This window comes from Cygnus atratus, chromosome 11 (assembly GCF_013377495.2).
Source record: "Cygnus atratus isolate AKBS03 ecotype Queensland, Australia chromosome 11, CAtr_DNAZoo_HiC_assembly, whole genome shotgun sequence".
NCBI lineage: Eukaryota > Metazoa > Chordata > Aves > Anseriformes > Anatidae > Cygnus > Cygnus atratus.
In genome coordinates this window covers 12,901,371-12,918,981 of record NC_066372.1, presented here as the reverse complement: position 1 = coordinate 12,918,981, position 17,611 = coordinate 12,901,371, and the positions used below count along the sequence as shown (strand labels likewise).

The following is a 17,611-nucleotide window of genomic DNA, read 5'->3' as shown; positions in this document are numbered from 1 at the left end:
CAAAGCTGGTCTCTCCCAATTCTTTTACCTTGAAGGGGAAGAGACCCAGCCTACTGTAAACACTGATTTATGACTGATTAAAACAAGCATCTATTCTCAAAAGTTGGGCTAGAGTTGTAGGGTAGTATTTGTCCCTCCTCCTTAGCATATTTGATTTTATATTATCCATATACTATTTTGCATTGCTTAATTATTCAGCTCAGGAAAAAAAAACAGTTTAATCAAAAAATAAGTCATATGCTTATGCTTCGTAACATTAGGAAAACGACAGAACATTTCCACACATTTCTGATGGTAATCTGATTTGTCATCTCTATATTACAGATTTATGTTGTAAAAAGACAAAAACATGGTCCATGTCATATTTAGTTTCATTTGAACTATGTTCATCTTTTGAGAAGCAATATTCTTTAAAAAAAGAGAGGTACAAAACCAGAAAAAATTACAAAATGATCAGTTAATTATGAACAAGAAATGGACTACACATCTCTCCCCAGTGCAATATCCAAGTATCTCCAGAGGCTTATCTCAACTCCTCTACGTTTTTGGATTAACAGTAGTATATAAAAGTTAAACCTGAAGAAATACATGATTTTCAGTTTTCCACTCCAACAATTCTTCAGTGAAGTGTGGTAGGAAAGGTTTATTTAATACTCAATACAAATGCCATTGAAAGTAAATAAAAATGATCACCTGGAACTTCCACCAACATCATTCAGTCCTTACAAGTAATTACAGAAACCAAAGACAGGCTAGTTTCTCCCCAGATATCTATCTAAATGTATTACTATTTAAAAGGTTTTACTACTCAGTGAAACAGTAGGTTTAGCCACATAATTTATTTCGGAACAAGCACTCAATAAGTCACAGTTTCCCACTTTTGATATTGAAGTATTCCACAAAATCAACCATTATGGTTCAATTAGGACCTTTCATCCAAAACACTTGGATATTAGCACCTTGAAAAAAAGTCAAAGCAACATTATCTTAGTACTATTGAATGAAGACAATTAATACTGTGCTAATCCTCTGGAAAACGATAAACAATGTGGACAAAAAAACTCGGTGCATTTAGTCCTTAGTAAGGGATAAAGGAAATGCAACTCTAAGCCATGCATTCAACTGAATACACCTTCCATGCATTCAACTGAATAAACCTTCCTAATTACATAAAGTCTTTCAAGGAAAAATCTGACTTGCTCCCAAATATCAATCTTCATAGTACTTAAATCAATATTCATTTACAGTCAACAATGTCCCTCAGGAATCTACCAAAAAAAATTAAAAAAAAAATCACCATAATCTGGTTATTAAGCATCATTAAGCGATACGTCTACTTCAAGTGTACCTCTCTATTGTAACTAGTGTTTTTTTTTAAAGATTTAAGCAAACTCTTAGCAAAACAAATTAATTTGAGTTAAAGTTGTATCTTCTCACTCACTGTCAAGATAATGGGGCATACATAGCATTTGCATTGGCGGTCACAGTTCTTTGGCAGCAGTAGCAACTTGAATGCCATGAATCTGACTTTTCCTTTCACCCTGACACCGTTCCTGTTGGCGTTGTAATTCCATTAACCTCAACAGCATCAATTCTGATAGGTATGGAATCTCTTTTCTGTACTGATTTGGAGTGCATTTGTTGAGCATCTGCCTACCTTCTATAATGCTTCTAAGCGCTTCTGTGGATTTTTGGTATGGACAGAAGAGTTTTTGTTTATTTTAAAAAAAAGACAGTCTAGTCAGACATGTCCTAAACCCTGTAATTTCAGGCACCTTTGGCCACTGTAACACTGTTCTTTGCAATTTCAGCCAGTTTTGCAAACTTAGTCTGGCAAACTGGCTTCCTAAAGAATCTTTTAGAAATGAACTCTGCTACCTAAGAGCAACAATGAATGAATGACCAATTTGCATACCCATGACACACAGCAGCTACTACAGGTAAACACAGGTGTATTCCGAGACTGTATTTCTTCCCTTCCACTTAAGTTTGTAATGTCAGACACAGAGATTTTCATGTTAACTTTGAACAACAAAAGCATGAAGAATTACAAACTAGTCAGTCGCTGGTATTAAACATTACCTTTCCTGTAACTAAACAAATGGCCAACATTAATAAGTAAACTGGTGTATTTCAACATACAAGTCTTTCAACCTCAGTAATGTCTGCTTCCTTCCTTCCCCCCAGTAAAGCCAGAAATTGTACAGAAACTTCAGTTTCCCTTCAAGGAACAGCAGAGCAGTATTCAGTCTGGTTAATGCGACCGTCATAGATCATCTCTCTGCTTGGTTGCTCGGTTGTCCTCTTTGCTGCTTTTAGATTTCTTGTCTGCATCTTTTTTCTTCTTTGCTTTTTCAGGTTTTGTTTTGTTTTTTCCTTTCTCACTTTCATCTGCTCCTTTGCCAGGATAAACCTGGCCTTCCAGAGTAACATCCGCACACCTTTCTTGACTTATCAGAAAGTCTTTGATCTCCCAGGCATAACCACCGTCACGCAGCATAAAGATTGCACGATTTGAGCCAACAATAAACCTACAGGAAAGATACATATATTTTTTTCAGTTAGCTCTGTGCCTTTCCGGTGCTAAAACATTTTGCTTAATTCAGAGCACTCCAAGATAGACACCCATTTAAAAGCAAGAAATTGGTCTTGGTTTTGCTGTTGCTTGGGTATGAGGATGAGAACAGTTTACTAGCACACACACAAATAAAAAGTATTAAGCTTACAAACAACTAAGTAGAAGAAAGACTATGAAGAAAACTCTAGAACTAATTTGACACTACATAAAATCTACTAATGGACATTAAATCTGTTTCATGCTCTTACTGCAACCCTTCTCAGTCTCAACTCAAGAGTGCAACATTCCTCGGCTTCAAAATCATCCTCTCTCTCGGATAAAAATCTCATTTTTAGCCAGGGGAACAAAAAGCCTTTTGTGGTTACACGTTTTCCAAGTGTGATGTTTTCCATCAACACATAAAGGCAAACTATTGCAGCTAAAACTGATAAATAGCTGAACCATAATGAGATAAAAAGAAGCTAGGCTATATACACATCGTGAGTAAGCGTTAAAAAGATTTGTGCACCACACCAGAATTTTTCCAGAGTGACTTAGAATAAAAACAAAATAGTATATAAACTGGTGCTGAAACAAAGCAAGAGTGAGGATTGATGGAGCTAGGGAGGAGCACAGGATGAACAACCAAAAAGATTTTCAGGACGAAAGAAATAAGAGCTCTGTAAAAGCAAAAACCTTATCCTTGTGTACAACAGCTTACCTTTGTACATCATAGTTTGCATTGAAGAGACTGCCCTGCCACAAGCTGGTAATTTCTTCTGTCTCCTTTTCTGTGGGATTTCCTGACACGGTGACAAACATCATCAGAGTCTTCCCCTTTTTCGTCAGTTTCAGGATACTTTCAGGCTTGCCTGGATCAATTTTTGAGAAATCTATTGGTGCTGGAGGCCTCTTGTGTTCGGGAAGATCACCCTCTTCGATGTCATCATCTTTCTGTTTTGAAAAGGAAAAGGATAATTTAAAATTAACTGTTCCACAAAACTGTTCTTTTTCTAAGCCCTCTGTCATTTAGGGAGTAACTCTGCTTTGATAAAGAGATATCGCTATGTAGTTTAACAATGGAGACGCTTGAGTAAGAAGCAGCAGCAAGTTTTGTCTCAGAATATGTCACTAAGAGTGCTCTTCCCATTTACAGCCCTCCCCTCGCAATGATGCATATTTTCATACCAACAGGTAGAATCTCATTTTACCACGTACTGAGAAATATTTCAGCCTCATGGCCAATTCAACTCAACTCCAACTTGGTACTTCAAAAATAACTTCAGAATTTTTCTTCCTCAGAGTTTCACAGAGTTTACTAAGCACACAAGATGAACCGAGAAAAAGCTGAACTGAAGAGCCTCATATACATATAAATAATAATAAAAGCAATGTACAAAGGAGGTCAAAGCTCAGTTCTGGGAACTTTGCCATTAATGAGAATTTCATTTTCCTCACTGTAGTCTTTAAACAAATAAAAGAATTCAGAATTTCAATGCTCAAGTCACAAGAAAACTTATATTAAAGGTTTCATGATTTTTCTAACGCACAGATGAAGAGAAGTTCACTTTCTGACAACATAATCACCAAGACAAAATCAGTATTAGATAAAAGAAAAAAGAAATTATTAATGCTTCTGCTGACATTGACAGGCATTTAAATATTTGGAAAGGCAAAATTCAAACTACTGCCCCTTGAAAAAGCTCCCAACAGAGATGAGTGAGTATAGTGACAACTTACATTAATCCAGAATTTGATTACTTCACAGTATTTACATTACAGAAATAAAAAAAAGAAAAGGAAAAAAAGAAATCAGAAATCTTATACTGGCATTCACCCAAGCACTAGTAAATCTGTGGGAATTAAGGTAGATATTTTAGGTGTTGTTTTGACTTCAAACATTTAGCAAAAATATGCATTGCTCCATTGGGAATGTGAACTGCAGAAATATGTAGAGATATTCGCCTCAGAGGTCAGGAGCCCAGCTTAATTTTTAGAGCTACATATGCATTACTTTCTCATTTCTGCCTGCGCATATAAACTCCCACAACACCCTCACACTACAGGGAGTGTCCCATACCCTTTAAAGGTTAAGGTTTCATACAAGCAAGCTACCCTCTTTTCCCATCTCAATTACATACAATATGCTGTCTTTCTGACAGGGGACTTCAAAATTTAATTACTATAGAATGAGATTTGTAAACGACTTACATTTCATCCTTCCTTTCTTTACTAATTACATATCTGTTTCAATTTTTCAAGTCTGAAGCACGCATTTAAGTAGTTCACATGCCTTTGACATTTCCACATCAAATGAACTGGGAGCAAAGGAGAGCCCCAGGAAAGTCCCGCTGCCGTCAGTAAGCGGGACAAGGCTTATTGCAGAGGAAGCCAGAAAATGCTTGTATTTGTAAAGTATTGTTGAAGGACAAGATCTTACATGATTGAATGAAAAATGTTCTTCAGAAGTAAGAGCAAATTAAACCTTACTTTATACCAGTTTGGCTAGTGCAAAACCAACTTATTTCATAGTTTTGAAAGGGAAAGGCAGAAACAAGTGTTTGCAAATATTCCTTATACAATATAGAAATTGACTTCGGCTTTAGTGACAGCCCAACCTAGGAATATATATTATCTGTTTTTTTCCCTTAACAATTCAACTGAATGTTTATAAAGAGCTATTATTGCGGTTTCAGTAGAAACATTATAAGAAGCAGTCAAAAGCTCTCCTACATGCTACTTCTTTTCTTGGTGATCTTGTACAGAACATCGCAAAATTTTGTATTTATAAAGCTGTCTACAAAATAAAGGCAGAAAAGTGAAAGCTTTTGCTTTGAAATATCCAGCAGATTTATTAATTTAAACTCTAACATGAGGTGTCAGAGGGAAAGCTTTGCATAGATACAGTGACAACTATATATTCCTTCTTTGTCCGCCTTCAGTTCCCATTCTCGTACCTTTCTCATCAACTTCCTGTATCTTTCTTTTTAAAAATATCAGCAACAAACACCACCTAATTCCATAGCCTATTAAATACTCATAGCTCAGAGTCAAACCTTAGAAACCCTGAAGCTTATAGCAGCAGCAAACTGTTTGAAAGAACGACATTTTAGCAACAGAAGAACCTCCGGACAAGATTCTCAGTTCTGTTTCCAGCTCCTCTGGACTCAAGGCTGCTGGAGAGTCCTTTACCACATGGTAAATCCCTGGGTGGCACACACCAAGCCCATTTTTCCTACCCTATTTCTTCTCTACCAAAAGTAATGGCTGAGTACACCAAATGCTGATAAATCATAGTTCATTTACTGATCCCTGTGGGGGTAGGAAGCCACCGAAATTAAAATCTGCAAGATGTCAAAATTAAAACCCTTTAACTTCTCTAACTTTGGCAAGCCCGCTCTATTCCAACCTATTGACCTTAAAAGTTTGGAAAGATCTTAGTAGTAACTTTGTCCCCTCAGGCCTTAGTGGTATCAAAACAAGTTTCAAAAATGCTGAAGATTGCAATGAAATCTCTAACAAAAACCACGTTCATAAAGAAATGTTACTTATCTATCTGCAGTTAATATAAGCAGAATCTTTTAAAACAGTCTCCCAAGTAAGAGAGCAGGATGCAAGAAGACAGAGCTCATATTTTAAAGCTCTAGTTCACATTCTGCAGCTGAGCTGCTGAAGCAAAATCCCTCTCTTTTCCTCTCTCCCCATGCTCATTCCCCACCAGATCACGCTATGTTCACCAGGCAGCCACACACATGGCAGAGACAGTACCTTGCCAGGCTTGTGGCTGACCCCAGGGATGCTGAGACCACCACCCTCCAGTGATTCTGTGCTAACTGCCATGGAAATATAGAATATTAGGAATCATCTCACTCAGCTGAAACTAAGGAAACTTGATTCTGTACAGCTCTGTGCCCTGTGCCCCCTCACTCCCAAGCATAACTCTTGCTCTTATCCAAATTCATAATGGCTCCTTTGTTTCTCTCATCCCCACCCCATCAAGCCCATTCTCAGCCTTTCTTCTTTATCCACCACCCCACCCTCAAGTCTCTCATGTTCCCCATATCTGCCCTAACTACTCTCGGGGGAAATGCCATACAGCTGACCATCCAGAAGACCACACAATCGGTAATTGTTGAGCCCCTGCTCCAGTAAGATTTTTTTCTTCTATGGCTCTGGCTATACATGCATTTCCACAGCGGCAATGCCAACCTGAGCTGCAAACTCTCCAGCTGCTCGGCCACATCTGCATGCAACATGACTGCAAGCATTCGTGCAGCACATGGCGAACTGGATCAGAGCCATGCTCCAACTAAAGAGAAAAAAACAGAACAGCTTCCTGACCCTGCTTACCACACAGTTGGAACAGAACATGAAGCCAAAGAGTCCCAAAGGCAGTAACTTGTGTCTCCCTTTCACCAACCTACTAATTCACAAGCTCAGACATACTTACTGTTTAAGATTTTTCCTACTATGCCAAACTTGGTTAAATTTGCCCACTACTACCATTTAAGCTGATTTTTTAGCATCTGGGACTATCTGGTCCTTGGCTGATAACACTAACAGAAAGTGAACTTTGGGCTTTTTACATAATTTAATTTAAATTTTAACTCAGTTTTCTAAGAAACTGCCTTTCTGAAGGGGGAGACACGGTAACATTTCACAGGAACGAGGAGTACCCAACCTGCCAAGCAGGTCCAAGGCAGGCATCCCTACTTCTCAGAGAAGTAACCGCATCCAGATTACGAATACAAACCCTACTTCTTCATTTTGACTTGCAGCTGTCACTGGTGTTGCATGAGACAGAAGCTTTCCTCCAGTTTTTGTGCAGAACGTTCTGGAGAACAGCCTCATGAGTAAAAACCAGGCATGAGCACTCTGGCGTTTATCAGAAGATGACAGAAGATAAAAATAATGCAGAGAACCAAACAGTAGCACGACAACCACATGGAGAAAAGAGCGATGAGGAACTGTCCAAAGCGACCTGTCAAAGAAAGCTAAGGCAGCGGGCTGATGGGGATGGAGGAGGACAGAGACATGGAAATAGAAAAAAAAAAAAACATTGTAACGAGGGGTGGCAAGGAAGGGAAAACACAAACCACCAAAGACAAACAAACAAAACCCAACAATATAACTACTCTGTAAAGGTGAAATGGACATTCCTCTTGCTATTCAAGCTCTACTCACAAAACACGTATCGCTTAACGCTGCCAGTCGCTGGCATCGCACCGCCAGCGAGCCCGGGGTCGTTCCCCAGCCGGCGGTCGGGGCTGGTGGCGCTGGGCAGAGGGCAGCTGGAGGTGCCCAGGCTAAGGGCAGCTCCCCGAGGAGCCCGCTCAGCCCGGCGGTCTCCCCTCAGGGGACACAAATCGGCCCCAGCCGCCCGAAAGCCACCGAGCATCCCTCCCTCCTCCCTCCTGCCCGCTCCAGGCCGGGCCCCCAGCCCCTCGCCGCACCTCCCACTGCTCCAGCAGCCGGGCCATGTCCGCGTCGTTGTAGTCCCGAATATCCTTCTTCTTGGCCGGCCCGGCCCGACGCTTCCCCTCCGGCTCGCCGGCCCGGGCGGCCGCGCAGAGCCACAGCGCCAGGCCCAGCAGGGCCCAGCGAGCGGCCGCCGCCATCTTGTGCCGGAGCTCGCAGCCGCGGGAGGGCGGCCCCGGCTGCCGGCAGGGGCGGGGGCAGGCGCGGCTCGGCCCGGAGCCGCCGGAGGAGCCCGGGGAGGGGAAGGAGGAGAAGGAGGAGGAGCTCGAAGGGGAGCCGGGGAGAGAGCGGCGAGAGGCGCTGGGGGAGACGGGGGTGGGCAGAAGGGCGAGCGGCAGTCCCGCCGCGACATGTCGGTCTGCGGCCCGGCAGCCGGGGCGGTGCGGGACGCGGCCCCAGGGGACACGGCCCGGGCTGCAAGTGAAGGCCCGGCCGTGGTTTTACAAACGTACGGCCGGGCAGCTCCCGGACAGGCAGCGTGCGAGGTCCTCCCGCTTCATCCTTTCTTTAAAGCAGGATGACAAGGATCCGTGTTTGCTGGTCTGTGCGATAGGAACCGGACCCACTGCACCGAGTCTCTAAACTACTGATTTAATATCACAGCGATACTAGTTTTTTCTAACAGACTTACAAAAATAAAGCTGCTTTGTTACTAAAATAATATTACAGAGCATCTGACCACCACCAAAAAGAGAGCAGGCTTTTTCTTTGTAACTCTACTTTTCCACTATCCAAAACAAACTGAATTATACAGATTAACGTCTGTATAGGCCTATTCAGATCTTCGCTCTTCGTTTTTTCCCTCATATAGGTGATTTTAATTATAAATAGCACGATCTTCTATTTAGTTATTTATTTTATGTGGACTCCAGTATGTTTAAACTTCGGAATATGAGGAAGCATCAGAGCAGCTGTTACTGGGGATGTTTGGGCTGGGCTGATTAGCGAACAGGATGCTCTTCCATTCGCACACAGGCACCCAGGAGCAATGGAACCAGTTCTGAGTGAACGCCTCAGCCCTAATTCTGTCACTGCACATAGTCCTGTAACAAACCAGGAGCCCGCTGTGCTTATGGGCTCAGCATGCAGAACAGAAGCAGCCAGTAGGCATCTGGGGCATGGGTTCAGGCAGCTTTCTGAATCCGGGACTAACTCCTGACCTGATAAAAATCCTGACAGGACACGTAGCTTGTGAACTTCAGGCAGACGTGCCACACGAAGCAGCAGCAGCTTGCCAAGCACACACGCAGAATGAGAAACCGGAGTCTCCAAGACTTAGCAGGCAGCAGAGGATGTGGGATCCAAGATTGCAGTGCCCTGATAAGCAACCAGCCTGGTCTGCAACCTCCATCCTAAGGGTTATTGTTTTATAAAATTTCAGAAATACTACCGAGTGTGCCTGAGAAACAGGAAGCTGTTAGACCATAGCTATTCATGGAGCTTGTTAAATGTACAGTAACTGGAACAGGGTTTTAGTCAAGTACCTCTCACAAAGCTGTCCAGTAAGTCACTAATGAGCACATTTGCTCAGTGATTTCTCATAGTTTCCTGATATTCGTTATATTTAATATCAGATTGCCCTGATTAATGAGGTTTTACTGAAGTATGTTCCTGCTTACTTTGTTATTACTGGATCATGCTTATATTCACTGAGGGGAAAAAAAAGAAAAAGACTACAGATTCAATTTTGGAATGTTAGACTTGAAGCATAAAATGTATTTTTACTTAATTTCTACTGGGAAATATTTTCTTCAACTGTTTTTTCTTATTAGAACAACCAAGCCAACTTTGACTTTCTTTAATATCTGGTGCTAGGTTCACATGTGGATCTCAAAAGCAATGCAATTTCCTTTGCTGAGTGAACAAGTAGTTCAGTGTATCAAGCACTGCACCAAACAACCCTATGCATTTCTGTCATGCATATAAAAGCGTTAATTTGAAAGGGAGATATTTTTCATGCTTGTCTTTGAACTTGCGATTATCAGGCAGAATTCTGTGTCCAGGAAGAACTTTCTCAAAGTATATATGCTCTGCGGAGTCACCTGCAGGATAAACACCTATTAATACTCCTTGTACTCCACTGTTCTTTCCCATACGTGAAACAAAAGCCACGCAGCTATACATCCATATCACTGACAGAAAAAAAATTGCTTTTTATTTTTTTTTTTAGTGAAACATGCTGTGTTTGGCTCAGCATAGCTATGGAATCATACAAATATGCTTTTTATAGTTTAAGCACTCTCATATTCCTTAACAGCTTTTATAGTCCTAGCAGCTAACACTATTATAATTACAATACAGAGCATACCTGATAATAAATAGCTACTGCCATTATAGATTGCAAATGCAAGATGCTTAATGATTTTTCTGGTAGCTTAAAGTCTCATCTAGTCATGCCAGGGGAAGTCTCAAGCTGTGAATATCATTTCAACTTCCACATACTGCAAATTTTATTACTAGTGTTTTCAATTACAAAGTTATACTTTATCAAAAATGCAAATCTACCTCCCCCTCTTGATGTAAAATGTTTTCATATTGAGTAGGGCTAGGTCAAGTTGTAATTTGAGATGATTCAGGATGTCCTAAATTTCTGTTAATGAAGTTTGGGATTCTCTCTCCACCTGATTTTTTTTTCTTTTTTAATCTAGTCTTCATTTTTTGGAACTATACTTCTGCATAAGGTACTTCCCAATACTGTTATTTTATATGAGTTAGGAGAAGAACATGCATATATTTTGTACTGCCAAAAGCTCTCCCAAGTCTTTGCTGGTGGTGGGTTTCCGTGTGCAGTTTTCTATCTAAGCATGGATTCTCATTCATCATATTTTACTTTTATTTGCAAATACAGTACAATAGAGGTAATACACTGGATCTTACAGCTTTTCCGTTGACAGTCACCTTGGGAAAAACAAAGAACTTGAAATCACCAAGGAAAGGGCAGATCCTTCTTGGAAGGACATGCAGACAGTTCAGAGCTAAAAAGAAACTAACAGCATCAGAAGATCAACCCTAAGCATGCAGAAGGGTGAGAGAAGATGCAAGAGCTACCTGCTATCAACACATTCCATGTCTGGAAGAAGTAATTCATTTTAAGAATTCTACTAATACAAGAGGATGTTTAGTAGTGGCTCAGATGAATGAGGTGTTGCAAGAGGCAATTTTTAAGTGATTACTTGGAATAGCTAAAATGATTAAGGTCTCGCGGACAGACATGCTCTTTTTACAGACAGATAGCCATTACACCTGCTTTTGCACCTACATGGTTAGTAAAGGACCGGCCCAATACTGTGTTAAATAATATGGAAGACTTGGTCAGTTACAGATGTCAGAAAATTTGTAGAAAGTTTTGAGATGACCCCGCATTCAGAGTACTCTTGCTCTGTTTAAAAGCATTGTCCTACATTTTACAGAATGCCAGGGTATTCTGAGTTACTTTCAGTAAAACATTCAAAATTAGTGTTTTCATAGTTCAAATTAGCTTAAGTACCCTAAATTTTCCCCTGCAGAGACAATCTAATGCATGAGCTCTCATGCAAAGACTGTGCATGTGTTAATTCAGACTTCTAAATACAGGCACAATCAGGGAGAAACTTGAAGAATCAGACATGATTAACATGTTCTTGTTAAAACCAACAAAATATTTCTAAATCTCAAGAAAGAGAAGAAAATATGTTTCTTAATACTGTTCCTAGCAGCATACCAAGCAAAATATGCCAGCATCCAGAGCAAAATATGAATGATTTAGAATAATTTCAGTCCTCAAATTAATTTCATGCATAAATCAAACACTCGCCATCTATTAAGAGAATACATATTTTTGATCTGGAGCTAATCAGACCTTTAACTCTTGGGTCCAAGTTGAAAAATTCTCCCAAATCAGGGGTCAATTACTGTGATTTGAACATAAATTTCTGATTCAGTTATAACCTTGACATCCAGATTCTGAATTCACTTTTGACCATATCTTTACCATAAATTTATGTTATTATGTGCATGTGCATTATATAAATTAAAACTTATGGCAAACAATATGTTAATTTCATAGCATCACCTATCTGATCAGGTTTGGGAAGGGGGTATGATGTCTGTCATAGTCAGCTGCAATAAAGCTGGACACTGAAATCCTTAAATTCAGAAGCACCACAGAACATTCTTGTCAATACTTGTCTTACCGCAAAATTTGGCAGAAGTCTGTGCTGGTTAAAACTAAGTATTGGTTATACAACTTAAAGTTACCCTCTTAAGAAAAGAATTACATTGAATCAATGTCAAAGAGGAATTTTATACTGTTCCCGCAAGAATTCCATTTATAGGCTATTTTCCACACTCTAAGTCAAATTAATTTTGTAGTCCCAATTTAATTTTAGGTTTACAGGTCAGTTTTGGCACCTACATCCAGTGTAAGTAATACATTACACGAACTTCTGATGAATTAAAAGTGTGAGACTTAAGCTGGTAACGATGAGCAGCTCTGCTCACAGACTACTCAGGCACAATATAAGAGAAGCGTAGAATCAGAGACTCCTTGCAGTTATTCTATGAAAACATCTATTAAATCCTCTCATGATATGTATTAAAAAGGAGAGGGGGTTAAAAAAGAAAAGAAAAAACAAAAACAAAAACTTCTGTTGAGTATTACAGCTGCAGGACTGAACATATAACCAAAAATGCAATTCAGGAAGGGTGGGCCCTTGCACATTTTGTTCAAAATACGAAGTTCTCTCTTGATCTCAAAAAAAAAAAAAAAAAAAGTAAAAACAGACCTAAGGGCCTGAAGGGAGGGTCTGGGATTCCTGTTTATGCCAGACCACTCTTACCAATGGCATTTACTACTCTTCCATTAAGTGCTTCTGAGTTTCACGCCAACTGATCTACAAACCTGTACCTGTACATGAGACCATGACGCAGAAAGCCATGACTGGCTGTCAGCATAAAACATGGCACAACCTTCCATTCTGTGGAAACCAAGTTTAGTAGCTGTATTTTCCTTTTACACAAAAACCTGTCTCTTTACCACGTCAATGTATTAAAGATCCATATTTACAGCAGGGGACAACCAATCAATTACATATGGTAAGTGGTGAAAACAACAGTGAGATAAACAGTGAATAAAGAAAGAAAAAATAAAACCCACTTCTGCTGTATTATCTTTCTGTTGCAGCAGCAGGAGCTAAACAGTATTTTAGACATAAATGAGATACTTATATTACCATATCTACATAATTTTTTTCTTACCTCAGATACCGTATTTTTTAACTACACCACACAAAGGAAAAAGAAGCATCAAAACACCAAGTTTAAGTCTGTATGTGAAAGCCTACCTATTATTCTAAAAGTTACTTATTTATACACAAAATCATTTTCAAAGAGGATCAAACAAAACTTGTGCGTCTGCAATTTGCTGTCGCAAGTGATCAGTTAACTGCTCCTCCAGATCTCAGGCTGTCTTTTTTTGCTACATGCACACCAGGTCTCAGGTTGCATCCCTGGTGTAACAACCATGATTACCTCTGCAGATCTGAGACAGACCCAGACCTTGCAGGTTCAGTCTCTCACAAAGCAGCGACAGTAAATTCTGACCACAAAACAATTACTTAGCACCAAACCATTTAAGACAAAATAGGTCTCAAAAACAATAAACCAGTCAACGCGCTTGCCTTTCTTTCTGTCTGACTTACTGCTCCATTGTTGGTGAAAGGAAGGCCCAACTCCTTTTGCAAAGTCGTGCTCTGTATTAAATTATTTCCTTTGTCAGTCTCCGCCAACGCTATCCTCCTCTCATTTCTAGTTCTCAGCCTGACAAGACAGCTGCATCCCTCGGAATTGGAGCTATCATCTTGTAATTACCACCTCATGGGTTTAGTCACATACAGCTGACACAGGGGAACCGCTGAATTACCTCTTATTCCTTCATCAGCTAGCTTCCCATTATGTTAGATCAATACATCCATACAGGACAGTAATATAAAGTAGTGTAACCCATTCTGCAGTAAGTTCCTCTCACCAACCAGGCCACATACAGCGTTCATAAAATTATTACAACTTGGTATTTTTCTTCAGCTATTACTCAACGTTGGTTACAGCAGCAAAAAATCAATTTCTCCTTCACAAAAAAAAAAAAAAAGATTTTACTAAGCAATAAAAGCACCAAGTCATTGTCAGATGATTCAAGAAAGAAGACTTCGACCTCTGGTTTTTGTTGCATGAAGCACAACGCAAAATAAAGATCAATGTGACGAAAGAAGAGCTCTCACAAGTAAGGCAATCTTCTGTACACTATTAAGCCACACTAAAAAGCCTTTTAATCCCTTGTATCTGACAATGCCTGCTGTTTTCAGCCCCATAGTGTTATTTCATTCAATCTGTCAGTGAAATCTTTTTAAAGCCAAGCATGGCTACCTGATTTTCATGTCTCCTAAGTCTGTACACTAATTCACAGAGCTGCCAAAGTCCTGCAGGATGCTTTTGGACTCAGCAGCCATGAAATCAAGCAGGTATGTACAAATCCTCCTTGAATGAGATGTGCCAAGGACTTAGTAAATAACCACTCCAAAAATCACCAAGTAAAATTTTCAGCCTAAACAATACGGATACATCTACTGGACCTTTAAAGCACGTAGCTAGCTGATCCACAATCCTTCTCAAATTACTGGACCCAAGAGAATCCGTCTTCAAGGCTGCCTTTTACAGTAAGACTATGTGTTTACAGTCAAATAATGGCCTGCAAATTGTATAAAAATAATGGAAGGAAATACCTTTTCACTAGAGTGTTGCTATACGGGGAGTAGGAGAGAACTGGTTAGTTTATGTACTGAAGACAAAGCCTACATGGTTCCTAACCCTGTTCTTCCCTGTTCCTTTGTGCATATACAGAAACTGTATTTTTCCTTAAATGATGTGCACCCTGTTCACGCAACACCTTTCAGAGTTATGTTCACCTGGCCACATGCTCGGGTGCACCAAAAATAGTCAATGATTTATTCCACCAAATAATAACAATCCTAAAAACAAACAAACAAAAAATAAAACCAAAACAGACTACCAGTGATCTTGAACCTAGCTGGGCAAGGCATACCTATGAAGCAACAATGACATCTATAGGAAGGATTCAACAGGCAGCTGCTCCAAGAAATGCCTCATCCATTACTGACCAAGGTGGTATTTTCTACATTTTTTCTTCCAAGAAACAAGCTAAAAGGGAAAGCTGGGTCACTCTTCATTACACATTTCATATGCGAAAGAGCTGAACACCCAGAGCCTCTACTGGAAGAAAATGACATTTGGTAAGAGACTTGGAGACAAGCAACTGACCAACAAAAACAATCACCACTTTTGCACCTTGCTAACGCTGAGGATGGTTAGCAGTACCTCAGTCTTGTGGACAGATTAAAGGAGCGCAGAGAATATTTGCTTTATATTAAAGGAGTTACGAACTGCTTTGGTGGCCCTTTCATCTACTGGAATTGCCATGGGTTGAGGCCTCGCTGTATTTCTGATGTGGGCAGCAGAGATGGAGGCTGTGGATGAGCTGCAACAGAAACTGTCCAAACCAAGGATGTCTCCTCTTCGTCCCGGGGGAACGGCACCACGTGGAGAATCATAGTAGCAGCATCTGAAAACGGAAGAGATTATTAGGTCATTTAACACCTCTTCTAGCCAGGGGTAAGAACTAAGGTTTCTAAAATGAAATTTTCAAATCCTCATTAAATGTAGTCACTACTCATTAAAAGAAAGTAGGTTAATATTTGTATGAAAGGCATTCCTTGTGCTATGTAATATCCCACTGCCTCACTTAAGGACATATCTGGAAATATTTTGAAATACAGTTCAGCTGGCTTCTGCTGCTCATTGATTTTTATTTGTCAGAGTATTCTGAAATCATTCCTATTTATAGTTTTGAAAACGAGTTGTTGGCCGTAAACCAAAATTGTTTAGGCCCAAATCGTGACCTTCCTTTAAACTGCTATAATGTGACCTAAGTAAACAGAACTTCCCTCACACTGCTGCTGTGAGGGGTGGGTGGAGAACTGCCGAATTTTGGTCACACCCAAAACAGCCTATCTGCCCCTTCCCTCAAGCCTGGCTCTATAGCAAGGGTTCCCCTCCACCCCCCAAAAAGCACACATCCTGTTAACCCTACCACTTCCAGAACTGGAGACATCCTGCTCACGTCCCTCCCTGCCAGTGAGCAAAGAAGGCCAAGGGTTCCTCCAGGTAACGGGTGAGAAGATGTACAAATAAACTTGCCCAGAGAATGGATGCAATCTATTAGATGGGCTCTGTTTGTGCCAGGACATTACTGGATTTGGCCTGCAAGGGCATGGGCTGGTCCAATTTTCACTTGCATCATGGTCACTTATACCCCCATACAGAAGTATGAATGTATCAGGACTTCAACATAGTCGTGAACCGAGAATAATGTATTTCTGGATTTGTGTAGCCTGTTAAATTGTGTTGTAAGTACCCAGAATTATGAGCCTGAGTTAAAAAGTTAAGTCTGACTGAAAGGAGCAAAAGAATGTTATAATTTAACTGCAGCTAGATGTGTAGCAAATGTAAAATGTGGTTCCAACATGGACTTTGATTTCTTTTGGATCATGTTGATAGAGATGTTGCACGACAGCAGATAATCTGATGTGTGGGACATCAATATTCTCACCATCATCATTTACCAAACAACATATTCCCCTTGGAAGCATCCCAGGGAACATTAAACCCATCTTCTTAAAACTTGTTTGAGCACAATTAATAATTTTCACTTTATTATTAGTTAATGGCATTTACTCGACTGCCTCAGGTTTACCGAGCATAACACCTTGCTTTCGACAGGACCAGAGTTCCCAGAGTGGTCCAGAACAGAAACGTACAGAGGAGAAAGTCTTGTTTTCAAAGACTTTTCGTACACTAAGTTAGTGTCAGTACGATTACGTTCTCCCCACTACAGTCTAGCAACCCATCTTCAAACACCGTGACAGCGACACACCAAATTCATTTCCACTGCTTCAAAAAAAAAAAAAAAAAGAAAAAAAGAAAGGGGAGGTGTTAAAACTCATCTCAAGACCACTGCGAGCTGTCAAGGGATGTGTTTACCCGTAAATAAAAAGCTCACGACCCCTTCCACCGCGCTTTAGCACCAATTAGCGCTAGCAGAACCGGGTTTATAAACGCTTTCAGTCAGCGAGAGCCTCCCCCCGGCTCCGCCACCTTCCCCCGCCGCTCTCCCTCAGGGACGACCCCGCTCCCCTCACCTCACGGCGGCGGCTCCTCCGCCTCCCCTCGGGCCGAGCCCGGCCGCCGGCCCCGCTCCGTCCCTACCTCCCCCGGCCCTCCTTCGCCCTCCGCAGCCCTCCCAAGCGAACGCCGGGCTCTCCTCACGCCTTAACGCCGCGGGGGCCGCTGCCGTGGTGTCGGTGCGGGCGGTGCCGGCCGCGGCACGGCGCTGCTGGGGCCCCCGGCGGCGGGGAGGAGCGGCGGGGCGGCGGGCGTGGAGCGGGGCGCCGGGGGGAGGGCAGGATTTAAACGAAGGGCGGTGACACCGCACAAAAGATTGCGATAGGCTTAAGTGAGGTTACAGCA

The 17,611-nt window shown here is 41.1% G+C and overlaps 1 protein-coding gene across 2 annotated transcripts; it reads right to left on the bottom strand.

The window, feature by feature from the left end:
- Nucleotides 1-628: 628 nt before the first annotated feature.
- On the bottom strand, nucleotides 629-17,490 carry MESD (mesoderm development LRP chaperone). Of its 2 annotated transcripts, XM_035554609.2 has the most exons (4): nucleotides 17,351-17,490; nucleotides 15,470-15,647; nucleotides 3,279-3,511; nucleotides 629-2,531 (listed from the first exon to the last, which is right to left on the bottom strand). In XM_035554609.2, exons 2-4 carry the CDS (start codon nucleotides 15,503-15,505, stop codon nucleotides 2,267-2,269), a joined length of 534 nt encoding a protein of 177 aa, XP_035410502.1. In that variant the 5' UTR covers nucleotides 15,506-15,647; nucleotides 17,351-17,490; the 3' UTR covers nucleotides 629-2,266. The 2 variants fall into 2 exon arrangements, with proteins under 2 accessions (XP_035410502.1, XP_035410501.1); XM_035554608.2 differs by lacking the exons at nucleotides 15,470-15,647; nucleotides 17,351-17,490 and adding an exon at nucleotides 8,011-8,928.
- Between the last annotated feature and the right edge of the window lie 121 nt (nucleotides 17,491-17,611).

Bases quoted from the DNA above. Each gene is read 5' to 3' on its own strand.
- MESD (XM_035554608.2), bottom strand. From the start codon at position 8,175: ATGGCGGCGGCCGCTCGCTGGGCCCTGCTGGGCCTGGCGCTGTGGCTC. The intron at 3,512-8,010 runs GTGCGGCGAGGG...TTTTCAAAACAG, and splicing joins GGCTGCTGGAGCAGTGGGAG to AAAGATGATGACATCGAAGA. The intron at 2,532-3,278 runs GTAAGCTGTTGT...TCTTTCCTGTAG, and splicing joins GCAAACTATGATGTACAAAG to GTTTATTGTTGGCTCAAATC.